At 57.8% G+C, this 27,051-nt stretch overlaps 9 protein-coding genes across 9 annotated transcripts; 2 read left to right on the top strand and 7 right to left on the bottom strand.

Annotated features, from left to right (window-relative positions):
• Positions 1-619: 619 nt before the first annotated feature.
• SLS55_007131 (uncharacterized protein) lies at positions 620-1,571 on the bottom strand (the record flags this gene model as incomplete). Its single annotated transcript, XM_066778555.1, has 2 exons — positions 620-1,263; positions 1,310-1,571. 2 exons carry the CDS (start codon positions 1,569-1,571, stop codon positions 620-622), a joined length of 906 nt encoding a protein of 301 aa, XP_066630992.1.
• Positions 1,572-2,450: 879 nt separating this feature from the next.
• SLS55_007130 (uncharacterized protein) lies at positions 2,451-4,017 on the bottom strand (the record flags this gene model as incomplete). Its single annotated transcript, XM_066778554.1, has 5 exons — positions 2,451-2,647; positions 2,740-2,835; positions 2,930-3,057; positions 3,542-3,834; positions 3,964-4,017. 5 exons carry the CDS (start codon positions 4,015-4,017, stop codon positions 2,451-2,453), a joined length of 768 nt encoding a protein of 255 aa, XP_066630991.1.
• Positions 4,018-4,581: 564 nt separating this feature from the next.
• Positions 4,582-5,740, bottom strand: SLS55_007129 (uncharacterized protein; the record flags this gene model as incomplete). The annotated part of the gene is made up of 3 exons (XM_066778553.1): positions 4,582-4,748; positions 4,796-5,165; positions 5,375-5,740. 3 exons carry the CDS (start codon positions 5,738-5,740, stop codon positions 4,582-4,584), a joined length of 903 nt encoding a protein of 300 aa, XP_066630990.1.
• A 1,257-nt stretch (positions 5,741-6,997) lies between these two features.
• SLS55_007128 (uncharacterized protein) lies at positions 6,998-8,356 on the top strand (the record flags this gene model as incomplete). The annotated part of the gene is made up of 1 exon (XM_066778552.1): positions 6,998-8,356. The coding sequence occupies one exon, from the start codon at positions 6,998-7,000 to the stop codon at positions 8,354-8,356; it is 1,359 nt and encodes a 452-aa protein (XP_066630989.1).
• Positions 8,357-8,368: 12 nt separating this feature from the next.
• Positions 8,369-9,649, top strand: SLS55_007127 (uncharacterized protein; the record flags this gene model as incomplete). Its single annotated transcript, XM_066778551.1, has 2 exons — positions 8,369-8,377; positions 8,546-9,649. 2 exons carry the CDS (start codon positions 8,369-8,371, stop codon positions 9,647-9,649), a joined length of 1,113 nt encoding a protein of 370 aa, XP_066630988.1.
• Positions 9,650-9,916: 267 nt separating this feature from the next.
• On the bottom strand, positions 9,917-11,632 carry SLS55_007126 (uncharacterized protein; the record flags this gene model as incomplete). Its single annotated transcript, XM_066778550.1, has 4 exons — positions 9,917-9,963; positions 10,044-10,539; positions 10,676-11,027; positions 11,364-11,632. The coding sequence occupies 4 exons, from the start codon at positions 11,630-11,632 to the stop codon at positions 9,917-9,919; spliced, it is 1,164 nt and encodes a 387-aa protein (XP_066630987.1).
• A 1,163-nt stretch (positions 11,633-12,795) lies between these two features.
• Positions 12,796-13,662, bottom strand: SLS55_007125 (uncharacterized protein; the record flags this gene model as incomplete). The annotated part of the gene is made up of 1 exon (XM_066778549.1): positions 12,796-13,662. One exon carries the CDS (start codon positions 13,660-13,662, stop codon positions 12,796-12,798), a length of 867 nt encoding a protein of 288 aa, XP_066630986.1.
• Positions 13,663-16,255: 2,593 nt separating this feature from the next.
• On the bottom strand, positions 16,256-19,413 carry OSH3 (Oxysterol-binding protein 3; the record flags this gene model as incomplete). Its single annotated transcript, XM_066778548.1, has 2 exons — positions 16,256-19,321; positions 19,378-19,413. 2 exons carry the CDS (start codon positions 19,411-19,413, stop codon positions 16,256-16,258), a joined length of 3,102 nt encoding a protein of 1,033 aa, XP_066630985.1.
• A 4,421-nt stretch (positions 19,414-23,834) lies between these two features.
• On the bottom strand, positions 23,835-26,183 carry SLY1 (Vesicle trafficking between the ER and Golgi; the record flags this gene model as incomplete). The annotated part of the gene is made up of 5 exons (XM_066778547.1): positions 23,835-24,447; positions 24,499-25,348; positions 25,398-25,780; positions 25,855-26,077; positions 26,138-26,183. 5 exons carry the CDS (start codon positions 26,181-26,183, stop codon positions 23,835-23,837), a joined length of 2,115 nt encoding a protein of 704 aa, XP_066630984.1.
• Between the last annotated feature and the right edge of the window lie 868 nt (positions 26,184-27,051).

Here is a 27,051-nt window from a genome sequence, read left to right as displayed (position 1 = left end):
TACTTGGAATGTGTCCTTCTTGAACCGTTCGGCCCTCTCGCGCTGGGCTTGGCGGATGCTGGTCAGTCCATGGTAGTCGGGTAGGTCTTCAGTGCCTGGGTCAGCGTTTGGCAAAGACATGGTGAAAACCAACGACACTGCCTACAGTACCTGCAGCGGGACTTCGGGCACTTTCAAACACACAAAACAATATTACAAGCGAGTCACGTGTGGATAGTGGTTCGACGAACTGTTATGGTCTTTTTGGGGTACGACGGCTCCAGGGTTGGACGAGTCAAAGCAATGCATTGTCTTTACACCATATCTTATCACAATTCTGTCGGATATCGCCTCTCAAGTTTGCTCAGCCACGCTTTGTGTACACACCGACAAATCATGTGCCAGAGGTCAACATCGTTTTAACAATGCCTTGCATTCGCAAAACTAATTAAGTGAAAGCTAAGCTACTTTTTGCCGCATCAGCGATGAGGTCCATAATCACAGTTGGTGCAGTCTGACCACGGCATGTTGCATTTATCGTACAGTCCATACAGATGTTTTGCTAAGGAGATATTCATTGTCTCTCAGAACCTGACTAGAGTCTTGACAGCGCCAAGGACACTGTCACACTACGGCAGTTTCAACCCTCAATTCTCTTCAACTGCGCACGCGCCTTCAGTAGTTCCGTACGCGCCTTCAGTAGTTCCACACGAAGAGTATCAACGTCCATCTTGAGGATCTCCTCGTGCTCATCTGAAGCCTTCAAGGGGACATACTCGTCACCGCCTTCATCTCTCTTGTTCTTGCCAGTGAGAATTTTGAAGGATCTGAGAGCAGTCATGATATCAGGCTCGTAAAGTTCGACCTTGTACCGCATAACGTCCACCAAGCAGCTCATTGCCAGCTTCCTCTCGTCCGCATTCGAGGTGAGCTTGGCCATGTTCGCCAATTGCTCGACAACCCCATTGGGCCACAGAACCAGGGCTCGCTTCTTGGTACCCGGATACTGCGCTTGGACTGGAAGGTACTGAGTAGGATCAGGACCCCAACGCTTGGCCAGATACGCGGCTGCCTCCTGCATCTTCTCAAGCTTCACTATTCTCTTGGATTTAGCCTTCTCCGCTTCCAGCTGGTGCTTCTCGCGCCGCGCCTTCTTACTCAGTCTCAGTGCACGCGGTGAGGCAGGCGGCAACGCGCTGTGAATGGGAAGGGCCGCATTGACCGGAAATCCGGGGGACCCGTTGTCGTGAGAGCTCTGCAGGTGAGCCGCGTCAGTGTCGACCACTGTACATGTGAGACAGCGAACACGGGGAAAAACGGACCAGCTCACTCTCGCTCTCCTCATCATCTACCTCACTTGAAGCCGCGTCGCCGGTAGCATGGCCGACAGCAGGAGTGATCGAGGCCTTGATTTGGCTCGTGTCGAGACTCTCGCTCATGATCGCGTCCTCGGACTCGTCGCGGGCGTTGTCGGTCTTGGTGACGATCGAGGCCAAGTACTTGATGTGGCGGCTGGGGCCCTCCTCCGAAGGGCGCATGCGGGTCGTGTATGGCTCGTAAGGCGTGAAGCGCTTCGGCGGCGGCGGATCCATGATGGGTCGCGGTTACGCCAGCCGGCGCGGGTTGAGGGACGGTGACGCGGTTGAGGATGGAGGGTGGAGAGAGGGGAGGAAGGCGAGGTTGGAGGTAGAATGGCAAGGTCTAAATACCCCAGCGCAGGTAGGGTCCGCGTGCGCGACTTGAACACGTGACCGGCGCGTGCAGCGGTTTTCTCCATGGGAGAGTGGCCAGCCCGCGCAGTAGGAAGGCACATACTGGCCGGTGATGTCATAACATCGGTCACAGCGAGTGGAGGGAAAAGAATCTGAGCCCACCCGCCGCTACGTTTAACCCAGAGACACTTCCATGGGTAGTTGAATCCATCATCTGGATGGATTTGTACATTTAGGACTTACATATACGTCCGGAAATCGAACTCAACTAGCTATGTATGAGTTAAGAGGGCTGAGGTTTCTATCACCTGATGGGAAATAGAGGTAATGATAAAGAATGATATTACATCTTATTTCTTTAAGTCCGGACGCATTTTCGGGAATTCAAGGCTCGCATTTACATCCAGACATCGGATTCGACTACATGCATAGTGGCTTAAAGCGGTCAAGTCCTCGAACGTCTGCTATGAGTCCAGTGTTTTGCCCACTCACGGGGGGAACTCCACAACCACACAAAGATCTTGAACTTCGTCCCCGAACATTCATGGACGCAGGCTGAGCATAAACACTTCACTATGGCACGCATTCTTAAGTTTGTCGGACATACGTAAAGCCACATGGACATATGTGAAGAGCTTCGCACTGCTCTCTACAAGCAGTTACCATTTAAACTTGCCCACACCCTCTAACCCAGCACCCCCATGCCCTCCCTCCGCCACCTTTCCCCCCACCAAGCCTCCAGCAATTACCTATCCTATCCTACGTCTTCTTACCCAACAGCCACCCGAAACCCTCCACGACCTCTCCAACCGCCTTCCGCGAGACGTCCAGATGCGGGAAGAAGCTCCAAAACGAGTGAGGCAGGCCAGGATACACGACGAGTTTCGTCTCCACACCGCACTCCGTCCGCAGCAGTCTCTCGTACAGCAGCGCTTCATCGCGGAGCGTGTCCAGCCCTGCAAAAAGAGAACAACAACATCAGCCACCCATCGGAGAGACAGCCAGACATTTTCCCCTCGGCCCGGTAGAAAAAAGGGCTCTAACTTACCGCAGACCTGGATGAAGAACGGCGGAAGCCCCTTATGGCCGGTCGGCCAGTTAAACGGGGCGAAAAGCGGCGACGACATATCGGGATTGTAGTTCCCTGCACGGGCAAAGAACGCCCCAAGCAATTAGCCCACCAAAACCCTTCATCTCCAACCCCAGTCCCCCGAACCGCACACAGCCAACCAACTCACCGATCAAGAACCCCACCGCCTCCCGGTTCAGCCCGGGCTCGTCCTTGTTCTGCTCGTAGCTGCGATACTCGGCCCTGAACCTTTCCGGCAGTTGGTCTCCCCCACCGGGCGGCAGCACGGACGGGATGCTGGCCGAGACGCCCGTCAGCGGCGGCTGCAGCCTCTCGTCGCGCGCCAGCAGCGCGAGCACGACGGCCATGTTGCCGCCGGCGGACTCGCCGTGGAGGATGAAGCCGCCCTTGGCGGGGTCGGCGGCGATGGTGGATGAAGAGGCGTTGGCGGCAATCTAGATGGTTGGTTGGCGGGGCGTTTAGTTCTTTCTATTTTTGTTTGTTTGTTCGGGGGGGATACGGAAAAGCGGGAGTTTGGTGCGAGAGGTTGGATTTGTACATACCCATTTGAGAGCGTCCCAACAGTCGTTGACGGGCGTCGGGAAGGGGTGCTCGGGCGCGAGGCGGTAGTCGAGGCTGATGGCGACGGCGCCGTGTTTCTGCACGGCGTTGACGCTTTGGACGTTCCCGATGCGTGTCAGTCCGATTGGCCTCAGGCCGAGCCATGCCGGCGTTCGACCAGCGGGACAAAAAACGAGAATCAGAGAAGAATTCAACGCACCAGTTAACCTCCTCGAACTCCGGCGCCCCAATACACCACCCACCCCCATGCAACGCCACAACGAGCGGTCTACCGCCACCACCTTGCGCCGTTGGCCGGTACAGCACAGCTGCAATGCTCGCGCCGTCGCGCACAGGAATCGTGATGCGGCTCTTCTCGACGCCATCCATGCTAGCCGGCACACTGACGCCCGGGATGACGGGCTTGGGGGCGGCGGCGAGGTTGGCGCGGAGCGTGGGCATGTCGGGACCGAGGTCAGCAAGGCTAGGGAGCTTGCCGGCCGTGTCTATGAACTGGTTTTTGTCAATTTGTGGAAAAGGGAAGGTTGGAAGTACGAGTGGTCAGATGCGGGGATGCGCTGATAAGCCTGGGTCGAATTGGATGCGTGCCTGGTAGGGAATAGCACGAGGTTGAGCACGTACGGCTTTGAACTCGGGATCCATTATGGAGAGATCTGTCCACTTGGTGTCGGTCATGATGGCGTGTGGTGGATGCTGGTTCGTTCTGTATGTGATTCTGTCTTCGATTCTGTCTATTTGGTGGGATGGGGTGAAGTTGGGTTGGCGTTTTCTTAGATGGCGGGGTAAATGCCGCGGCAACTAAATACTTATGGCAGTCGGCAAATGAGGTACAGATATCGATGATGACAGTCAGACAAGCGAGGATCTTCCGGGAACAATTCTGAACAAAGCAATCATTACTGTCGGTCAGTGTCAGTCGCGATCAAGTGGAGCAGCGTCCGCAGTAAAGGCGCGGATGCAGGAATACCCGACCCGGCCGAGAGAGTTTTGTGGTCCGATTGGCTGTCGCTAGTCCATTTAGTTGCCATTTCGGATCGGCTAAGGGAAGTTTACGAGCTGCCCATGCATTCATCTCGTTGAAGCGTACAAGGGGCAAGTTTGGAGGATGGAACGTATGTTAGTGATATCACACAGAGCAGTGGTGTGGCTTGTGTACGAATGCAGCAATTCTTTGATTAACTGTTACCCTGCTCCTTAGTAGTGGAGAATATCCGAGGCTCGTCGTATCCGCGCCGTACTTCAGCCTTTCATCTCCACATCCTCGAGCACCTCAAGATCTGACATGTCATCATCCGACTCCGATGGAACCGACGAGAGATCAGACGTAGAATCTCGTGTTCTTGCTGGCTCAACTTCAGTAACCAGGTCGGCTCTCTGCGGTCGCTCGTCCGGTGGTACGTTTGCATCTGCAGACGTCAGAATTCGAACTTAATAACGAACGACCTTTACTTACCATCTTCAACCATTTGTACGAGCAGCAGCATTAGTTGCTCGCTCTCTCGGAAGATCTTCTCCGCTACTATCTCAGCAGACCGGAGCCCGCCACCACTAGTCTTGTGTAGACCGCGAGCTTTCTTCTGCCTGGCGCGAACACCCTTGAGCACTTGCTTAACCCAGTATTTGCTCCATTTCAGCTCTGGCAAGGTTATGCGTAGTACTTGTTGGAGAAGCATGCTGAGTTTCGCGTTGTCTGCAAAACTATGCGCGTTGGCGGCGTAAGGTAGGAAATGCTCGGCCCACTCAGCTTGGGACGGTGGCACGAGATCAAAGTGAGGAGGTGAGTGAGGGAGCAGCGGAAGGAGTGTGTTGGCGGCCAGGACACACTGCGCAGGTACGGGAAGCATTGGGGTGCGGATCAAGACGGCGAACATCGAGCTCGGCAAGGGACGTAAATGTTCCGTGTACGAATCAAAAAGCTGACTACGCCGAGTGAAATATTCTGGAAGCCTCTCTGCAACAACTGGGAGCTGGTGGGAGCTGATGGTTAGCGACTAAAATCAATGCGGTAAAGAAAGGTTTCGTCGTGACTTACGAAAGCTAGTATGCGTTGGCGCAGTCGCAAAGCATCCATTCCTCCAAGGCGTTCAACTGGTGACAATCCGTCGTCTTCACTACCACTAGAAGAATCCGAACTGAGTGAAATGATGGAAGCTCGCCTGGTGTTGGTGTTCCTGCCAGGCTTCCGGAATGGCAATCCTGAGCTTTTCCCTGTGTCGGTATCGTCCATATCATCTTCATCGGGCTCTTCAAGGTCACCAAAATCTCCTTCTTCGAGCTTCACCTCCTTGATTGGCTTGGTGTCTTCCTCTTTTTTCCCCCTGAGCTCATCCTTAAAAACCTCTTTGAACTCACTGGTAGCTTTGGGTCCGCCGTCCGCAAGTATAGCACGAAGCATCATCCTCCGAGCAGACAGCGAGCCCGCATTAGCATTGACCAGGTACTGCACGATGATACTTTGTTGGAGCAGCTCCTCATTTGTCGCACCGTCCCGCCCAAGCTGCTCCTCACACAACCTGTTACGTTCGGCCCAATCGGCCTCCATGATCTCGAGCATGAGCTCCAGCCAGATCTTCCATCGTTCCCACCTTTCTTTGTGATTTACAGAGCAGTTGAAGGCCCAACCCAAGACGCGCCAGAAGTTGTCAGCCTTGGCCCATAGACTATTCTTGTTCGCCACCGCAGATTTGATCGGCCTCTCACCCTCTACTCTGTTGCTATCACCACCCGTTGGCGAGTCAAAGGCCCCTCGCTTTCTCCAAGCGCGGCTTCTGGACGAACCGGATCCGATGAAGACGAACGCGTTTGCAAACCCGGCGTTCACCGGCCCTATGACGCGATTAACGTCGCGAAGGTATCTAACAGCAGCATTGGAAGCGTGTAATAGGTCGGCGGATGATGCCCTTGTTGTGACGGCGGGGTAGACGGCCAGGGTCGCGGAAAGCTCGAATAGCTGGACGGGTGGAATTTGTGCAGGTGGGTAAACGGAGGAGCTGGACGATGAGCCAGATCTCAGGAGGCTGGTAAGCAGGCTATAGCCCTGGAGGTCTGCGAATTGTTAGATGGACGTGGGGATATGAGGCCAGGTAGCTGTACATTGTCCTGACTCCAGATACACACTGCAGTGATGGGCGAGCTCGAAGGGCAGCCGGGTCGCTTGCCTGTAGCGAGCGGCAGGAGCATTGTTTGCGGGCGCTGGCGAGTTACGAGAGGTCTGGGTGGTTGACGGAGGAGTGAGGAAAGCTCTCTCGCTCTCGCGAGCAGTAGCCATCGAGGCTGGCGATTCAGCAGCCATGATGTGGGGTGTGGGGATGAGGATGGAAGACGCGTCGACGCCGAGCAGCGAAAACGCGCGGACACGTGGCACGCTTGGACCACGGGCAGTACCTGGCAGCGGCCGATGCCGGGGCGGCAGGCGCGTCATCGCACTTGCCCGGCTGACCGCCCACTTCTGGCGCCTCCGAACACCACCTGACGCGAGAGACAACCAATCCCGCGGAGACTTCCTCCAGCATACACCAATGACATGCTACTCCCGTTGACGCGTGCTGTCGCACAACCTCCGCCTCCCTAGCCTTTCTCCCTCATCCCTCTCTCACACCTCATTTCAACACTCACGCACCCTACGTATCTGCCTACCCACGGGTCAACGCTCGCCATGCCGTCGACTGTAGACCTTCGCCGCATCACGCAGCACAACCTGCAGACTTTCCGCGATGCCCCGCTGAGCGAGCTTTCCGGGTCGCTTGGTGACCTCGGAACTCTGCTTCCTCTACTCGTGGCTCTGACTCTCACCCGCTCCATTTCTCTTCCGGCGACTTTGCTGTTCACTGGCGCTTCGAATATTCTAACCGGGGCGCTGTTCGGCATCCCACTTCCGGTACAGCCCATGAAGGCTATCGCCTCCATCGCCATCGCTCGCAGCTACAGCCTACAAGAAACTGCAGCTGCAGGCATCGGTGTCGCCGTCGTTGTCGGCATCATGAGCGTGACAGGCCTGCTGAGCTGGGTCACACGGGTGGTTCCTATTCCGGTTGTGAAGGGGATCCAGGTCGGCGCTGGCCTCAGCCTCGTCCTCTCGGCCGGAGAGAAAATGCTCAAGCCCCTTGGCTGGACTGGTCCTGCCCCGGTCGACAACCTGCTATGGGCCCTTGGTGCCGCACTGGCGCTGCTTGCTTGCACACGCGCCCCGAGGGTGCCCTACGCCCTTCTCATTTTTATCCTGGGCCTTATCCTGGCGGGCGTGAAAGCCCACGCGAGTGACATGGACAGCTCCAGCATTGTTCCCAGTATCCCCATCGTGGTGCCTTCCTGGGCTACTTTCGGCCGCACTTTCGTGACCGCTTCCCTCGGCCAGCTTCCTCTTACTACGCTCAACTCGATTATCGCTGTGACCCATCTCTCCGCTGACCTTCTCCCGAATGTGCCCACTCCTACCGTCACCGCCATCGGATCCTCGGTTGCGGCCATGAATCTTATTGGATGCTGGTTCGGGGCCATGCCCGCCTGTCACGGCTCCGGTGGCCTGGCTGCGCAACATCGATTCGGTGCACGCAGCGGCTCTTCTGTCATCCTCCTCGGTATCGTTAAGATGATTCTTGGCCTGTTCGGAGGCGAGAGCCTTGTTCGTCTCCTCGCAAGTTTCCCGAAGGCACTTCTCGGCGTCATGGTCCTCGCCGCAGGCGTTGAGTTGGCCAAGGTTGGCGAGTCTCTGAACGCTGGTGCCAGGGATTTGTGGGAAGAGGCCGAGATGGAAGCTTCAGGTACCGTCATATTGGGGAAGAGGCTGCGCGAGCCGAACGAAACGGAGCGCAAGGAGCGCTGGGCGGTCATGATGGTCACTGTCGCAGGACTGCTGGCGTTCAGGAATGATGCTGTTGGTTTTGTCGCGGGTCTCCTTTGGCATTGGGGTCAGAGAGCGCAGCTACCGAGGCTGCAGAGACCGGCCTGGTGGCAACGATGGAGAACGAGCAGCGAGAGGAGTGCGGCCGGTGAAGAGGGAGAAAGCTTGTTGTAACAAGATTCTTCCATGGTGCGAGTCTGCCAAACGAGTGGGTGTACGGACAGCCAATCACGTGCCACGTCGCCCGGTCACCCGGGCAGCCTGTCGCTGCGCCCGCTCCTTCTCAAACTGGAGAGCGTCTCGGTAGTATATATAGACGCGCACTGTTGACAATTTTCTTCCGCTACGCCAACACCCCAACAGTCTTTACCGATGGCGAGCAACAACAACGGCGACCGCGCTCCTCTGCGCAATCCCGCCACCACGCCGGTGTGGTCCTCCCGCAACGGACCCTCCCTCACACCTAGCAACCGCATCCCGTCGGCCTACTCCGCAGACCACGCTGTTCCCGCCTCTTCGTCCACCATGGCCGACACCGCGACCCCCACGAGGGCCCTCGTCACCACGGGCTCTGCTGCCGCTGCTGCGCCCTCTGACAACAATGCGACTGACCAAACCGTCGCGCTCCGCTCCCGGACGTTCGACACGCCTGCTGGTCACAACTCTCCGTTCTATCTGACGCCGACCCCGCAGCACCGTCTCGCCACCCCCACAAGCGCTCGCTTGCCGCAGTTCTACGAATCCTTGACTATTGGCAGGAACGCTGCCTTGGATGAAGCCGTTACGAACGCTGTCGACAGCGCCGTTGAGGAGGCTAAGGAGAAGTGCGAGAAGCAGCACCAAGAGGAGCTGGAGAAGCAGCGTCAAGATCTCACCAAGTCTGCGAGCGATGACATGTGCAAGGTTACGCAGCAATGCGAAAGCTTGAAAGAGGAGAACAATAGGCTGTTGGAGAGCAACAAGGCTCTAAAGAAGGACAACCAGGACCTGACGGAGGAGAACGAGGCTCTAAAGAAGAAGAACCAGAACCTGGTGGAGCGCAAGAATGCTCTAAAGAGGGACAACCAGAAGCTCAAGAGCGAGTCTGCGACGAACGAAAAGAACAACCAGGACCTAACGAAGGACAACCAGAAGAAGGCGGAGAAGCTTATGGAGTATGAGAGTCAGAAGACTACGAACGAAAGGCAAAACCAGTGTCTCCAACATGCTAATCAGGGTCTCCGACATGCTAACCAGGGTCTCCAACATGCTAACCAGAAGTTGCATGAAGACAAGAATCATCTCCAACATGCAAACCAGAAGTTGCAGGGAGACAAGAAGCATTTGAAGGAAAACAAAGAGAAGCTGAAGGAAGAGAACATAAAGCTGCAGAAGGATCTCGACGTGTCTAAGAAGAGGCTTGGCAGATACGACGCCTTGCACAAGTCTGTGGTTACTTTTCTTGACGATATGGAGAAGCCAAGATAGTGCGCTGTTCCTGGCAGCTAAATCCGAGATCCGGACTTGACTGTGCGTTTTTCAATATCGCATCTGCGTTCGGATCTTGGATTCGACTGCCTAATCAGGTACGGAGGAAGAACGGTAACTGTCAATGGGGCCACTGTGCTGCTTTCTCACGTGTCACACGTATTGGATAGCCACATAGTTTCGGCTGAACAATGTAAAAACATGGCTTGACTTCCAAGATGGCTAGCTGAACAATAATACGATTATGTCTACAGAAGCACACTCCCTCTACTCCCCATTAATGATGTCGGCAGCGATCTTCTCAGCAACCATATCTGCAAAACGCTCGTCAGCAAGCCACCCACACCTCATCAGCACAAAGCAGGGGGGGAGGGAAAACACATACAAACCGTACTCTGCGGATGCCCCGGCGGCAGCGTCGGGAAGTTACTCGCATCCACCACCCTCAACCCCTTCACGCCATACACCCTCACCCTCGCATCCAACACGGCGCCCTCATCGTCCTCCCTGCCCACCTTGCACGTACAGGCTGCATGCCACACGGTCTTCAAGCTCTTCTTGATGTGCGCATGGATCTCCTCATCGGTAGCGACGGCATCAGTACCCGGATAGCACTCGTCGCCGACGACGACGGTCTGCATGGCCGACGTCGCCCACATCTCGCGCATGCGCCGGTACATGGCGACGGCGAGCTCGACGTCGGAGGCCGTGGTCAGCCAGTTCGGGTTGATGAAAGGCGCGTCGCCGGCCGAGGCGGACGCGAGGGTGACGTTGCCGCGCGAGGTGGGCGCGACCAGGGCGCCGAGGATGGTGGCGTGCTGGCGCGTCTGCGCGGCGACGTCGGCGACGGGGTGGAGGAAGTTTTCGATGTAGGCGTTGACGGTGAGCCACTGCGGTGATTGGCGTGTTAGTTCTTAGGGCCGTTCTGCTTTGGTGTTCACGCGGATGCGGTGGGGAAGTGTTGTTGTTGGGTCCGTCCGCTCTTTTCTCTCTGCTTGGTTGACAACAACAACAACACATACATACCTCCGCCTCGGGCCAGTCCTCCGGGAACCGCGCCAGCGCGCTCTTCGTCCCTTCCGAGAAGCGGTCCACGTACCCGGGCACCGCCCGCGACAGCTTCTCCCAGCCGAGGAACTCGACGGCGTTGGACGCCAGCTCGCCGGTCCGGGCGGCGACGTAGTCGGCCAGGCGGCGGGCGGCGTACGGCGGGTCGCGCAGGACGCCGTGACGTTGGCGCCGCGCTTGGCGCCGTCGGGCGCGTGGAAGGTGACGCTCTTCTTGAAGTGCTGCTGCGTGTTCGCCCACGACCAGCTGTCGTCGCCGAGCAGCTCGGCCCACTGGTCGTAGCACTACTGCATTCCCCTGCCCCGCGCCGCTTTAGCATGTATGTATGTACATCGCCCTCTCCCCCAGACAACATGCCAGCCATGCGGCGCCGCGACCTTACCTCTGGTAAATCACAAGGTTCAGCGCCGAGCTGCGTATGCACGTCAGCACACCAACCAACCATACGGTCCGCAAATCACTTCACCACAACACGGCCGCCCGATCCACTCAATCACCTCCCACCCAACCCCTTCCCACGCGCATGCCTCAACGTCCTCCCATCCGTGCCCACCTGCGGCACGGTCCGGAACCCCCAATCCACCGATTCATCCACACCAATACCAAACACGTCGCCCGCCGGCGCCGTCGTCAGCCCTGGTAGTACCCGCCCGCCTCGATGATGGCCACCGCGTGCCCCGCCTCGGCCAACCGCACGCCCACCGTGTTCCCCGCCGTCCCCCCCGCCGACGACGACGTATCGAACGTTTGCGTGACGGCCCCGGCCGCGGCGCCCGCGAGCGCGCGGCCGGGCAGCGGTGTGGAGGCGAGGCCGGAGCCAGATCCGATGATGAGGAGGTTGCTGAGGAGGTCGGTTAGTGGGTTGAGGATTTGGGGTAAGGCGAGCGCGAGGGGGAGGGGGAAGAGGGTCCGCATGGTGAGCAGAGAGGCAAGAGGGAGGGACTGGACGGATGATGGTATGAGGATGCGAGGGGAGAAGGGGGGTTGTATGCTCAGAGCGAGTGTGGACGAATGAAAGCAGACGCTGCGTGAGCAAAGCATGTTGCGGATGCAGGCGGGTTGTTATAGCTTTCTTGAGATCAACGCCACGGTGGCGGAGAGAGCTGAGATAGTTCCGTAGTCGTTTCGGCAAAGGCAGCCTCAGTGAGGTCATGACTGCAGGCGATTGGCTGCTTCGCTCATAGTGGGGTCTAGCTCTCCGCAATCCTGATTATGGAGGCTGCTTTGGTGGAGAAGACGCTTGAGGATTATTGTTTTGCGAGGAGCCCGGGGCAGAGGTGGTCTAACCGGATGTGCAGCGATGTTTGTCGAGTGTTGCCCGCTTCGGTTTAGGTCCCGCTGATGAGCAACACTACTTAGCGGAGAATGGGACGACTTCCGTTGGTCGAGATGAAGCTTAGCGCGAGCCAAAGTTGGTTTCAGGACACGAAATGGTGCAGTCTGAAAAGCAACGAGAATACTCCATTCAGTCTTTGCCCGCCGAGGAGACTTGCGCGTGGCGTACGGAGTGTTGCGGCCGAACGCATTTCAAACTTTCACGCACCGTATAGTCGCCTTTTCAAGGCATCTATACCTCTAGCAGGAATTCTAGGGGGTTTCATCGGCGACTTTATGTTGGTTCAATTTGCCGTGAAGCGCTACACGACTATCCTCACCGCGTGATCCTCGTGCCGCCTGGCCCGTTCGAGCACTCGCCCGGTCCGGTGTTTCCTTGATGCTCTCTGCTCATGCTTCTCCAATAATACGCCGCCTTCGCATCAGCGTGGCGAAGACGTCTTTGTGTTAAGGGGAGACCGGAGAGCGTCAGTGAAGGCGGGAGTGGTGAGATTTCTCAAGTTTTGGAGGTCTTTGGAAAGGTATTCAACTGATTCTACCGCCTTGCCCGTTCTCTTTCGGTTTCAGACACGGCAGTGATGTACATAGACGGATGTATTTCTCGGAGGGTTTTCATGTATCAAACTCGACAGAGAGTAAAACCAAAAGTGCGCAAAAACAATACACCCCAGAAAAAATGAATGCAGTCTCAAGTTTGACAAAGACGGCGACGGAAAGAATGAAACTGTCCCAATGACCAAACATTATCTCAACAAGCGCCACGGACCAAGAACCGAACGAGCATCTTGTCTCCTTGCAAACTGAATCGAACTCGGGTCGAAGCTCAAAATTTGCTCTATGTCCGCTACGCGTCTTGCTTTTCGTGCGGCTTTCGATTCGAGGTAGACTTCGGCGCAGACGGCAGCCAGCGGAAGCAGTCTCCCAGCCCTCTCGGCTTCCTGGTGCGAAGATTCGATCAGCCGGGCCAACTGCCAATGGCCGTCGTCGAGCTCGAGTTTCTGCTGCATGAGTGTAGTGTACTCGGCCCTGAAGAACGCCATTTCATCCTGATAGACAGTGTTTGGCGGGTGATGGAGCTCACGCTGCAGGCGGTCAAGTCTTTCTACGGCCTCGTCCGTCCAGTTTCGTATCGCGGCATGACCCTTGAGCTTCCCCAATTCTGCCCGCAGCGCCTCGTTCTGGTCTTCCAGCAGCTCCAACTGTGCGATCAGCAGTACGGATTCCTGCTTGTCCGGTCGCGCGCGCCGTAGTTCTTCGTATTTCTTCTTGATGTCGGCGTGGTCGCATCCTTCCTGCGCGAGCTGCTCTCGCAAAGCCTCAATCTGCCGAGAGGCTTCGTCGAGATCCGCTTGCTGCTGGCTGATCCGGATGCTGAGGATGCTGTCTCGACTTTGAACTCGGTGGGAGAGCTCTTCGGCGTACGTGATGTTCCTCTGGCTTCGGAGGTCGGCGTGCTGTTGCTCGAGAGCGGTGATCCTATGCAGCAGCGGCTGCACTTGTGCTTCGGCGTCCTGGCGCGCCAGCTCCAGCTCGAGTGGCGCTTGGCTCCGAAACAAGAACTCGAGGTCGGCGTCGCAAGAAGCTCGATCGGTCTTCGGTGGCGTGCTCATTGATGTTGTTATCCTGCCCCGAACTGTATTAGACATGAAGACATATCTGCGGGGCCCCGAAGAAACGCACAATACTGCTCGGTATCCCAGTTGTGTGCGGGGTGACAGAAGCGATGAGGGCGATATGTGCCCGTTGAATGGAAGCGAGCGAGTAGTTGATGATGCGGTGCACAGCTGAGACGTATGGCCCAGGCTAATAGATGAGTGTGGCGGAGATGGACTTGGGGGCGTAGTCGAGCTTGAAGAAGATGGCGAGCGGCAGACTGGAGGAAGGTGCGAACAACTGCGCCTGCCGCTCTGGAGCGTGCGGCGGACCTTCCAGCCGGTTGTCGCCCAACATCTACCTTTGACATTAGTTGTTCCATGGCCTCGACCCTGGGATGCTTCAAATGGACCGTAGACGCGAGCACCGGTTGAGGAAGCGGGAGTCGTTGGGAGCGTTGATCAGGTCAGCCTTCTGAGCCCCGAAATTTCCGACACGTGCCTGTCGAGCCATGTATATCAGGCAGCTTCCAGGGTCAGGCAGGTGTTTGCCCGCCGGGCCGCCATGCAGGAGAGGTCCGTGCGTCGACCCTCCTCCATATCTTAAACGAACAGTTAAGCGTCAGAGGAGATGATCTTAAACTTAACCAACTGTTAGTAAATTTGTCTTAATTTGCAAAACTTATTGACACATAGTAAGGGAGGCGACGTGGGATTTTCTCAGTAGAAAGTATATGCATACTTTTGTTATAAAATCAGGAAAAACCATCATCCAATTCTAATCAAACCTTCTCAATTCATTGCAACATTAAGGCATGAAATACAAGTTAAAGTTTTTCATTAAATGAACCCATGCTGACACGATATGAGCACTACCCAATGGCAACCTACAGCACTTTGATCCACATAACCCACAACATCACGGCTATTGAAACTCTACTGGTGACTATCCCTTATGCCAAGAAGCTCTGCCTGATTATCGGCATACCTCTTCTAGAGTCTCTTAATCTTCTGCGCTACCTCTCTCTTCTTATCAAGTAGCTCTTCCTTCTCGTTGTCTTTGTCACGAACAGCGGAACACTGAAGGGCAGGGCTGGCGTGGATGTCCGGTTCCGCGATCGTGAAGCTCGTGCCCCAGGGGTCGGACTTGGGGAATTTCTTCGGAGGGTCGCCTGCGGATGAACTGCGAACGCGTTTGTGCGAAGCGGAATCGAAGACGATGTCAGCTGGACTGACCAAACATGTCCGCCATTGCTACCTTTGCGCGCGTAGCCAGATATTCCACGGGTCAGCGTTCCATGGCAATTACCGTCGTTGTCCGAGGGGCTCCCAGTGTTGACGGAGGGCGTAGAGATGTTCTGTATAGCCTACGGCGCCTCCTTTCGGGGCATCTTGCGGAGGTCTTGGCGTATGTTGATGGCTTCCCCGTGCTTAAAAGGTGATGCCTCGAAAGTGATTGTACGCGCTAGTCCATGCTAAGCGAGCGAAGAAGTTGGTGTTGACGCGGAAATGAGGCAGGGAGAGCAATCTGGATGTGGCTGTCACAGTCGTTCCTACTTCTCAACTCTACACAGGTATTTTCATTCGACAATCCCAACATTGAATTCAGGATGAAGCTTGATAAGACCTGTCTCCAAGCATCCCCAAGCCGTCATTTGACCATGAGCCCGTCTCAGTCTTTGATATGGATGAAATTTCAATATACCTTGACCAGTCTAAGAAGCAAAATACACCAGAACGATTGCTTTCTCAGTCCCGACAATCCCCACAGGAAAGAGCGAGCCATCATTACCCCTTCCCCATCCCCCTTCTTATTCACTCTCCCAACACCTTCCTGAGCTTAGCAATCTCCCGATCCGCCTCCCTCAGCTTGGCAAGAAGCAGCAGCTTCTCAGGGCTCATCTTGCGTGGAGGAGGGGCGGGCGGCTCGCCGTTGCGACGGCGGCGGTCGGCTTTGCGGGTAGCAGGCGTCTGTTCTCCGCGAACCAACTGTTAGCAACGAAAAGAAAACAATCAACATTGAAGTGGTGGTTGTGGTGGTGGTTGGGGATGTTGCGTTATAATACCTCCTCGACGTCGGCGTCGTAGCCGTGATCGACGGTTGAAGACATTTCTTTTTTCATAATGGGAGGTTGATTTTTGGCTGGTTGAGCTAAAGTTGCGGTTCGGGCTGTACTAATCTGCCGTGTGCAAGGTTGGGTTGCAGATTTGCGTTTTGCACGAAGAAGTTGAAGAAGAATGGAGCCATCTGCTCCCACGAGCGCTCTTAAATGTTAAAGACCGCCAAGTGATGGAAGAAGTTGATGGTCAGCGGCGTGGTTGAGGAAGAGCCAGCCCATCAAAGGATCGTGGAGCCAACACTCACGCCCGACGCAGCTGGCCAGCATAATACATAAACAACCACACTTCGCTCCAACACATATTCCAAACAGAAACTCAGACAATGCAATAACGCGCGCTACAGGTAATTCTATGGTATCTAAACCCTGCAGGCAGCCCATCTCCAGGCCCCAAAACAAAAAACGAGAAAACAACAAGTGAAAGTGCGCACCGCACACCATCCGCATGCTTTTTCACCCTCCTACGGTACCCATATGCACACACAACCTCTCTACACAGCAAACACCTCGGTAACACCCGTCCACTTGCCCGCCGCCCGCTCCTCCCAGTACCCATCCTTGCCGGCCTTCAGCCTCCACTCCTCCTCGCCGCCCGCCGCACCATCGCCCTCCCCACCGGCGGCACCGGCGTCGGCAGCATCGCCACCAGCGACCTTGACGAACCACCTCGGGGTCCACTGCAGGCCCTTCTCCTCCATCTCCCTGCGGCGCTGCCTCTGGCCCTCCTCGAGCTTGGCCTTCAAGTCCTCTGCCTTGTCCAGATCGCCGTCCTCGACCGCGCGCTGGTCGCTGCGCAGCCGGCTGTCCGTCGGCGCCACCTTGCCGGCCTCGACGGCCGTGACCTCGTTGAGGCCGGCCGCGAACGACGTGAAGCCGTAGCGCTTCTCCGCCTGCTCGACGAGCCCGCCCACCTTCCACGCCGTCTGCTTCGTGTCGGCGCCGTCGCGCGTGAAGTGCAGCTCCGCCGTCCACTTGCCCGCGAGCCCGAGCGAGAGCTGCGCGCCGCCCTGGTCCGGCGGCGCGAACGCCTGCACCGACACCTCCTCGCTGCGGCCCGCGAACATGCCGCCCGCCTTGAACGTCGCGATGGCCTTGGCGCCCGTCGTCTCGTTGATCACCGTCATGGTGCCCACCGGCTCGACGTACTTCTCGCCCGCGATGATGTTGCGCAGAAACGACGTGGCCACCGTCCAGCTGTAGTGCTCGCCCTGGTTGTTCGGGTTGGGGTTGTGCAGGAAGACGCGCGCGCGCCCGTCCGTGTTGAGCTCCGCCGACTTGCCCCAGAACTTCTGCACCGGCCCCGGCGACTGCAGGAATGTCCACTCCTTGGCCTCGGCCTGGCATGCCATGCGCACCGGCCGGTGCGACACCTTCTCGGCGAGGAAGCGGAAGCCCTTGTCTTCGCGCACGAGCTCGAAAGTTTCGCCCAGCATGGGGTTGAAGGGCTTGCGGATGGCGCGCTCCTTGACGCGCGCGTTGGAGAAGGAGGAAATGGCAAATGCCATGATGTAGAGAATACGCGAGCCATCTTCGGCAGGGGCGTTGACAGCAGCATCGATGAGCTCCGAGTATTCCATCTGCTCGGCCACACGTTGCAACAAACTGGTAGGCTCGTTTGCAGAGACCGGCATCGCGATGGTGGAGAGATCCTTGCCGACGTTCTTGCGGAGGAAGGCGATCAGACTTGGCGGAGCAACCTTTGGCGGAGCAACCGTCGTGCGGCGTTGCACTTTGTCCATGGGCAGTGGGGTGAGAGATTTGGGCTTCGCTGGGAATAGGCCCGGCAGCCCCTCACGGTTCGCGCGGTCAAACGCCCCGATGCCCTCCCCTTCGCTGCTGGCCTCCGACTCGCCGTCTGAGACCTCTTCGTTCTTGTCCCCGGTATCATCGTTGCTGTCCCGACGGATGGTGAGTAGTTTGGACTGCCCTTGGTCTTCCTCATCTCCGCCAGTAGCATCGAAGAATTCATCTTCGGACATGGAATCAATACTCTTCCTAGATTCGACGTGCGAACCGGTAGGTGCGCGCCTGAGACGGTTTTGAGCGAGCAGAGTGGCTGATTCTGATACAACAAAATCCAGGTCACGAAGGATGGCCAGGACATTGTCATGGATGCTCTCATCGGTTGCCCCAGTCGCCGTCGTGCGGACCTTGGGCACAGTCAAGGTCGACCCAGGCGTAGTGGGAAGCGGAGGCACAGGAGGCACCGATGGCGGAGAAGCAGGGCCAATCTGAGAGGTGATACTCTTTCTGTGGACACTTCCTGCTGAGGCGCTAGGCTTCCTCTTCCAGAATGCCGTAGACTTCTTCTCAGAGCGGGCGTCATCGTCAACGTTGGCATTGTTGAAGTAATCCCCGGAGGCTGTTGAATCGGCTGGGCTCGTCACGCCGCTAATTCCGCCCTTGATGCTGCTCGCACCTGATGGCGCGGCCGAGGCATTTTTCGTGTTCGTGTCCGTATCCTTGGCTAATCTCCTCACAGCATCCCGGATGCCGGAAACGCGTCCAACCAAAGCCTCGATCCGTCCCCAGTCGCGGTCGATCTGCTCGGAACCAGGCTGTCCGGGCGTCGGCCACTTGAAGTCCTTTTCTTTTGTGTCTTCTGGGGACTCCTCCGTGCCCCGTGCTTCGCTCGATGCGCGCTCTAGCGCATCCTTCCAAGCGTCGAAATCATTCTTGTTGTTGGCCCTCAGATGCCACACTTCCGCTCCCGAGTCAACAGAGATTTCCCTCGTCTTCTCGTCCGCGGCAATGGCAGCCAGAGAGAGCGGGATGGCGCCTCTCAATGCTGAGGAGTTGCGGCTCTGGTAGTACGACAGCGTCGACGAGGTGAAGTCCAGCGAAAAGAAACGGCGTGCAAATCCCTGGTTCCTCTTTCTCCTCTTCTTCAGTAGCACGCCGGTATAAAAAAGCGAGCCACCGGGCGTAGTGGCCTCTGCAACATGGCGAGAGCGCGGTCTCGGGTCGGCCGCGACCATGGGTTCTTGTGCCAGAGACTCGTTCGATTCGCCGAAGTCACCTGGAGGCAGGTTGGGACTGGATCCGCCGACTGCCTGCGAGAAGTGCAGGTGGTGGCCCGATTTCGGCGCGGCGTGAGTGGGGTGTGTCATGAGCACAAAGGTTGCCGTCTTCGAGACCTGCTTGGAGAAGGTGTTGTCAAACACCAGCCCGTACATGCCGCCTTCGCCCTCGGGCACGTCAAATCGGCCCATTGACACTTTGTCCGCCTCACACTTGCCCGTCCAGGACACCGGTTTCAATCCTATACTTTGTAATTTTTCCACCACGAGTGTTCTGTCGTTCCGCGATGCGTTTGCGCCGATGCCATTGCCGCCTATAGAGGAGCCGCGGGGTCGGCCTGCTGCAGTCTCGCCGCCGGCTGCAGTCGTCGGGGCGTCGTTGATGCCAGCGGCGACGGTGGAAGGGAGATTGGGGGCCTCGCCGTTCTTCGTGCCCGGATGCTTGAAGATACCGAAATTCACAGACTTTTTGTGCGGCTGGATGCTCCAGGAGATGGTGTGCCCGGCGGGGACGTTGATCCAGCGCACAAGGTACGACTGTCATGCTGTTAGAAACCTCAGAGAACCGACCCGAGCGCGCTTCAGACGCGTACCTTGCTGTGGATCTGCAGTTGCTCCATGCCCGCCATGTTGTCTGGTTCTCCGGCTGGCGGATGCTCGAATCTGGGGTAAGGGGCGGGGGGAGTTCTCGAGTTGAGATGATGGTAGGGGACAGAGCCAGAGGAAGCTCAGCGGAGGGAGTCGGAGCCGGAGGGTTGGTGATGGCACGCGGGTGATAGTTGGTGCACTCAATGGGCGAGGAGCATTCTTAAGCTTAATTGCTGCGAGGAAGGACAGCGACGCGTCGCAGGACTGCCGGGGGGAGTAGGGGTGCGGGGCTTTAGCTCTGAAAGACAGGTCGCAGGCAGCAATCAGGGCAGGGAGCAGGGAGAGCGGGAGGGACGCTGGTCGACGGAGGGCGTGCGCCGGGAGGGTGGTCGTGCAGTCGGCCGGGGGGTAGGGATGCGCGCTCGGTCGGTGGTCGGAGCGGAAAGGGAGCGAGGATGACGAGAAAGCAAGACGGCGCGAGCTCGAGCTTCGGGCATGGAGCTTGGACTCGGGGCCAGGGGACGCGCGACTCTTGCCTTTTTGTTTCTTTGAGCCTCCGCACGCGAACTCCGGCGACGAAATAATATAATATAGCTTGGCTCGGATCCGGCGGGATTGGGCGCGGCTGAGGCTACCTGTTGTTTTCAGCCCCAGCCTCATCCTTCTCCCTCCACCGCTGGCGCTGGCCGTGTTCGTGTCACCAGCCACGCGCCGCGCCCGGGGAAGCTGTCAGCAGCATGCCGCCCGGCCTGCAGCAGCGCCTGACACCCCATCAGCCTTACCGCGGGGCGCAGCCAAGAGAACGCCTCGCCTGCTCGCTCGTCAGCAGCCGCGACGCAAGATCCCGTAAACAGGCAAAATCCCGCGGCCGACGCGCCTCACCACATGCTTCCCCGCGGCCTTTTGCGGCACGGAAACTCCCCGGCATCGGTTGCCGCTTGCCGGGTGGGACTTCCATGGAGCCTCGCAAATCCTGCTTCTATGGGCAACGTCATCGCGAAACCTGTTCTTCACCGCCCCGGCCGACTGCAACTGGACCCCCGTCTCTGCCAGCCCGCCAAGCGCCGGCCGCTAGCCAGCATCCCGCCAGCCAGCACGTTGCGCCGTTGTCTGCGGCGCAGTGGCTGAGGCAACTGGTGGCGCCCAAGATCGTCGTGATCGGCCGTCTTAATAATAGAACCCCCCAACCACGGGATACACGTCATGTAGGGCCAGCGTTCAGCACGAATGCTTGGGTCTCTCAATTGTCCATAGAAAGCCACCGTTCCGCCCCCCAGTCTGTCGTATAAGACTGCAGCTGACTATGGCTGATCACGCGTGAAATGCTGGGCTGCCAACCGAATGAAAAGCAAAAAAGCACGAGAGACGCGAGTGCATCAATCAACTAGCACCTGCCTGAAACCCAATCGCCGTTGCTCCGTCGCTCACTGCTCCAAGAAAACGAGAACCCCGCAACAAATGAACCATTTTTCGCAATAGTACAACGCAATGAAAGGGAGTGAGTGTGAGATGTTTGATCCTACGCCGAGAGGCGCAGTGAATCGAGTAAAACAGACCATGGTGCTGCCGAAACCCGCAAAGGAGACCCCAGTGAAGAACGCGAGGGAAAAGTAAAAGTAAGGGGCATCTTCGGCTAAGGCAGGTGAAAAATCGAGGCCGGGACCGTGCGAGTATATGATAAACGTAAAAGTTTCCAGAGTATTAAGAGCTAAGACATCCTGCCAGCGCAAGGAAGGTGTAGTCGAGAAGGGGTGAATGTTTCTGAATATCGGGCTGAGAGAATTCGAAGGCGAGCTAAAAAGAAAAAATAAAATAAGGAAGGTACCATTGCTACAGCTCTGATACCCCAGGGTGAAGCCAAGAAGTCGACGAGCTGTTGAGAGACCCAAGCCCCGGCCGGCCCCCAGCAACCTTATTGAGTGGGATAGTAGACCATCCCGCCCTGAGGCATTTGCGGGTAGTAATAGCCATCCGGGCTGGGCGTCATCATACCGCCCATTCCAGGCACAGTGTAGCTTGCTGGTGGATATCCCTCGACAGGCGCGTATATTTGGGACGGGTCGAAGTAGTACACCATGCCATTCTGTTCGTGCGCCACCATCTGCCCCTGACCAGTCGTTACCGGCGCACTGGGAGCAGGCATTGAGCCAGGGGGCGCTGCGTAAGCACCCGGCTGAGGGTTGGGCATGTACATCGGGACTACTGCGCCTGTGGGGTATTGCGGCGCTCCTGCTGGCGGGGGATAGTAGTAAGCCGGCGGTGCGAATCCTTGAGGCACGTAGCCGGGTTGGAAGGTCTGATACGCCTGTGCCTGAACGCCGCGCTCCGGGATGTTCGATAAGGGCGTCCCCGTGGAGACGTTGGAGGGATACATCGGCGGCGGCGCTCCGTTAACGTGATGCGGCACTTGCTGGTGAAACGGTTGCTGTTCCTGCTGTTGCGGGGCATGTACAGCCAGATTTGCTGGTGATTCGATGCCCGCGACAGACACCGTCTTCTGGGGCTTTGGCTGATGCATGGGCAGAGGTCCGCCCCAGCTCTCCCTGAACGGCGGTCTTTGCTGCATATGAGCTCCCGGTGGGGGTGGGGGCGGCATGTTAACAACGGGCGTTGCTCCTCCTTGAACAGACGCGGGATGGCTGGGCGGTCCAGAACCGGGGTATGGTTGGCTTCCGGGAGGAAGACGAACGACCGGCCGGTTGTCCACGGGTCCTCCCGGCGGCCTCGACATAATGGAGCCAGCGGGAGAGACAATACCATCCGCGCGATAGTCCCGTGCTAGCGACGACCTCCGGCTCATGACGCTTGGTGTGTACACACTGCCGCCATACGCACTTGTTCTTCTGCTCGAGAATCCCCCGTACGAGCCAAAACGCCCTCTGCCTCTGCCAAAGCCCTGCTGGTTTGGACGTAATGCGCGGGGAATGAAAATGAAGGAACGTTCTGTGGCGGGGAAAATGTAGCGGGGCGGTTGGTCGGGGAGAGAGATGCGGACCGGTTTGTCTCGACGAAGCGGCGGACGGTGGTTTGGGAGTTTGGTGTATTCCTTGATTGGCACGCCGGCAAAGTGTATAGGAGCCTGCATGCCGGGAATGAACAGCCGTACGCGAGCATTTCCCACCAGTTTTGTCGAGGAAAACGACTTGACCGGGGGCGTCTTGGCGTTGGGAGCGGGCGGCTTCGACAATTGTGAGTCATTGGAAAACTGGTTTGACGAAGAATCGACCGTCGGATTTGATGAACGATGAGGGGCAGGCTCCTCGAGGGTCTCGTGCAGGTCGTGTGTCCAAGGAGCGCTGGTCGCGGCCTCTTCGCGGGCCATGATTCTGGGCGCAAGTTAATAAAGTGGCTCTTCACGTTGCAAACGGGTGGGAGTAAGATGACGTACCCTGCAGGCGAGTACGGGCCGCCGACGACACCACGTCCGCGGCCTCGTCCTCTGCCGTACGGCTTGAAACCGTTGGAGCCGGCGCCTTGCGAACGGTGATCGTGCATGAAGAAGGCGCCGCGGTTTGGAATGAAGGCCGGGTCCTCGTCTCGCTTCTTCTTGTACTCCTCATGCTCTCGCCGGCGGCGTTCCGCCAATGTCTCCTGCTTCGCGGGTGCAGGCTGTGTGCCGTCGGTGGTGTCTTGGGCAGGCGCGTCCGGTGCCTGGGGCTCGGCGGGCAGCGACTCGAAATCCACGGCGTGGGCGTCGTGCGATATCTTGAGCCCGTTCATCATGGCCTCGGTGTCGGTCATTGGACCCGCGCTCGCTGGAGCAGGCGGCGCTGCGGGCTGGCCATTAGGCGGCCGCGCGGTCCCGTTCCTCGTGGCGACAGACTCGCTCTCGCTGAGATCGCTGGCGTCGGCGTCGGCGTCCTCGTCGCTCAAGAACGAGGCCTCGCTCTGCGAGTCTCCGCGCTCATCTTCGGTAGCCTCCTCAGCATCGCGCCTGCGCCGTCTGACAATGGCCCGACGAGGAGGGGCCATGGTGGGTGGAGGGGGAGTTGCGGGGTGGTTGGGCGAGGTGGGTGTTCTGCCTGCGCGTTGGTCGAGAAATCACCGTCGACGTTTCGGAGCAGAGGCTTGGCAAATCATGTCATGGCGGGAGCGCAGCGAGCTCTGACGACGGGGAATGTCATTTCATCAGCGCCCATCACGAGACTGCACGGCCAGGCTGCTCCCCGCAGTGCTGCGCTTTGCTAGCTGCCGTTGCAGGCAGGAAGCCCAGACGCCCGAGCGCGACCGGTCAACGCGAATCTTCGAGAAGTCTAGGCGCGCTGCGGCCGTGTGAGCTGGCAGCGACGTAAGAGAGCTGCACCCCAGCTCGCGCGTCCTCAACATCCGAGTCGCGCCGTCCGCCGCGTTACACGCGCACCCGCCATGTGCACGCAAAATGGATCCCGCGTCCTCGCGCCCGCCCGTTTCGGCCGGGCGTTGCTTGCATTATATGCTGCTAACATCATACACGAACTCTTGTCTACGTGCTTTCTCTGCCCAGCTTCGCCAGCTCGCTGTTGATAAAGTCCTCCGAGTTCACGAGCTCCGTGCTGCCGTACACCACCCGCCGTCTGGGGCCGGTGCCTGGCGCGCCAGTCCCACTGGTTCTCTGCGTCCATTCTTGCAAGTTCCCATACTCCTCCATGCTGCCGCCGCCCACAGTGAACACAATTGCCTCGCTGAAACCCTGCCTCCGCTGTCCGAAACTGGCTTCAATGCCACGGCCAACGCCGCTCAGCCCACCCTGCTGGTTCCGTGCTTGGCTTGCAGGGGGCATCGTTCCACGCGCGTTTGCGCTGCGAGGATCGAAATAGAGGTAGTTCTCCGTCTTCGCGATCGCCGACGAAGACGCGTTCTGCGGATCCATCAACGACTCCGTGATCTTGGTGAGGGTGAGGTCCTTGTTTGCAGGGAGGAAGTTCTTCACGCCAGAAATGAGGTTTTCGAAGTTCCCGCCCAATCCTGCGTCTTTGAAGCGATCTGTGAGTCTGTTGGAAATGGAGCTAAATCCGCGGAACAGATCGCTGGACGCCGACTGCGCCGGCTGCGCGGGAGCAGACGACATCATCGTCATTCGCGTAATCTCTCTGACGCTATTCGATCTGTCAGCTACTTGCCCGTGACACAGTCTTGAGGGTACTTACGTCTTAACGTAGGCGAGAGACGTCGTATCGGCGCCTGCAGTCCGTAATGCCTCATCAAAACGATCCAGGTCGCTGCGAGATACTTCCTGCTCTGTACTCAGGAACCAAATGATGAAGAGACGCAGCTTGTCCAATGGCTCATTGCCCTTATCCGCATCTTTGATGAGGTCTAGAATTTGTTGCTTCGTCTGTTTCGTTATGCCTTCCTCAAGCTGGAAGTAGTTGTCGAGCTGTCGATCCTTAATTGCTTTGAGTAATGCGGTCAAGATAGTCATGTGCATATCCAGCAAGGACTTCCTCTCCCTCAGTTCCGGCAAAAGCGTGATGGCAGCACCGAGTTGCTTCACAGAGGCGCTTGCATCATTCTGGAGATCATCTAGAGAGGCAGCGCCGGTCTTCTTTGTGATCTCGTCCGAGTCTTGCTTGTACTTTTGCAGCTCCGTGTCAATGGCCTCGGCGACGTTGGGGAACGGTGCGCCGGCATTCTTGGACCAGAAAAAGTCCGACGCGTTCAAGTCGTAGGATTTCTTTGTCACGCCCCTGGCAGGGTTTGTCTCATCGACCGGCAACTCCACGGTGATACGGTTCAGGTGCATCTTAAGAACGTCATTAACCAGGGATTGATACGTCCAGGAATGCGAAAGCATGGGAATTAGATCGACATTGCGGTCCACAATGATTAGAACGGGCCTCGAGGAAGGAGCAGTGCCGGTCGCGGACATCTTTTGGTTTGCGCCGGAGAACAAGTTGTCCTTGGAATTTAGAATGTGGTCCCGAAGCTTGCGATCAAGTTTGGCGGATATCATCTCCGCAGCGCCGCCCTTCGGACAGCGGATGATGGGAATTGTGCCTGCCGTGGTCAGCCTTGTAGCACGAACGCGCGAAAGATCGGAACGTACCCGTGGTGACCACCACGCTGAAAAGACCGCTTACAATGCGATCAACAGCGGCATCCAGAACGTCATCCGCCACTTGCGCACTGTTTAGTGTCCAGTATGTCTCCTTGCCCATGCCCAAGCTGAAAAGGTCGGGCTCGCTGACGATAAAGTTGAGGTACTGGTCGAAGATTTGCGCAAGGTGATCTGAGGTCCCATGTTCGGCCGTCTTTGCCGCAAAGTCTTCCAGTAAGGGCCGGGGTATCGAGGACAGGAAGTTGACGTGTGCTGGGGAATACAGGCCGCGCGCAAGGTCGGAGGTGATGAGCTCGAGGTTGTGGGCAGTCGGCTCCACGAGATAGATGACAGGAACATCTGGAATCGAATGGCGGGTCGTGTTGATGTTGCTGCGCGCGGGCATCAGTTTGGAGCTCCCGTCACCACCTTTGAAGCCTGCCGCAGCGGGAGCTCGGCTACCTACAGGTGTATCGTAACCCCCCAGCCCCGCAGGTCGTTCACGCGAAGGACGCTGCTGATGACGTCCCTGCCCAGGTTGTCGAACACGAGTACCTTCCATATCGGTTGCCCGTTGGCGTCCAGAATGGGGGTCGACTTTGGCAATAGGCCGTTGGCATTGGGGTCGTGGTGCTCGTCGGTGTTCTGCTCGGAGGTCTGGTTCAAATTGAGGATTTTCTCGATTGAGGCTGGCACCCGGTATCAGCGCGCGACGAACCTCGGCGCATGCGGAGTCTCTCAGAGCTTACCGACTTGCCTGTCCCTCAAGCTGTGGTGGGCGGACGAGGTCGCCATCTTGGTGATTGTGTAGTCGGTGCGCGGCGCGCTCGCGGGGAAACAGAGCTACCTCATGCGCAGACGACGGCGGCAGGGAAAAGAGCAGCAGGCAGCACGTTAGACCGTCGCGACGCGCGTGTGGCAGCCTGCCGACTGGTAACGTAGCAGCTGGAGAGGCCACGGCGCAGCTCCGGGCTGCGACCCAGGCGGGCAACCGCGGCCCGAAACGGGCTAGCGCGGGCAGCACGTGCGGGCAGCTATTTCGCCTTCGCCGGTCGCTCGCCGCTCTCCTTCCTTCATCACACAACAACCTCCCCGTCTCGCCCAAGGCCATGCGCCCACTTTCCATCCGCTCCCTTCAAAGCACCCCTTCATAGTGAACTTTCCGACTGCTGGCGTAATTGCTGCATGCGCCGCCAGATAACTGGCTCTGGAGGAGGATTGAGCAGGCTTTTCGCGCGGTCGGGGGTGACAGCTGGCTGGAAGTGACGCCCGCTCCTCAGGCAAAGCATCTCGCAACGCCGTGACGCCAATCTCATCAGGTATCTTCATACTGCGCAGATTGTCGGCGGCTCGTAGAGGCGCGGCCTGCAAGCTTTTTTCCTGTGCCACTTCCTTTCACGCGTCCACACGACCGGTGGAAACAGGCGCAGCGTCGCTGTCAGGCAGGCAGCTGCGAGCGACGGTGCTGGGGCTGGGGCCGGGATTTTGTCGCCGGCCACGCGTTTTCTCTGATCACCACTCCACGCAAGGCAAACGCGCGCTGCAGGCCGTCCAGCAGCGCGCCTTCTACCAGGGGGACACCCTTCGCACATACGCGCAGCAAGCACCTACGGGGCCTGGGCCTCTCCGCCGCCGGTTCAGCTCGCACAAAAGGCCCAGAAGA

Source organism: Diplodia seriata, assembly GCF_021436955.1.
Source record: "Diplodia seriata strain FDS-637 chromosome Unknown scaffold_7, whole genome shotgun sequence".
NCBI lineage: Eukaryota > Fungi > Ascomycota > Dothideomycetes > Botryosphaeriales > Botryosphaeriaceae > Diplodia > Diplodia seriata.
The sequence above is the reverse complement of the archived record's forward strand: the minus strand, read 5'-3'. Positions and strand labels throughout refer to the sequence as shown.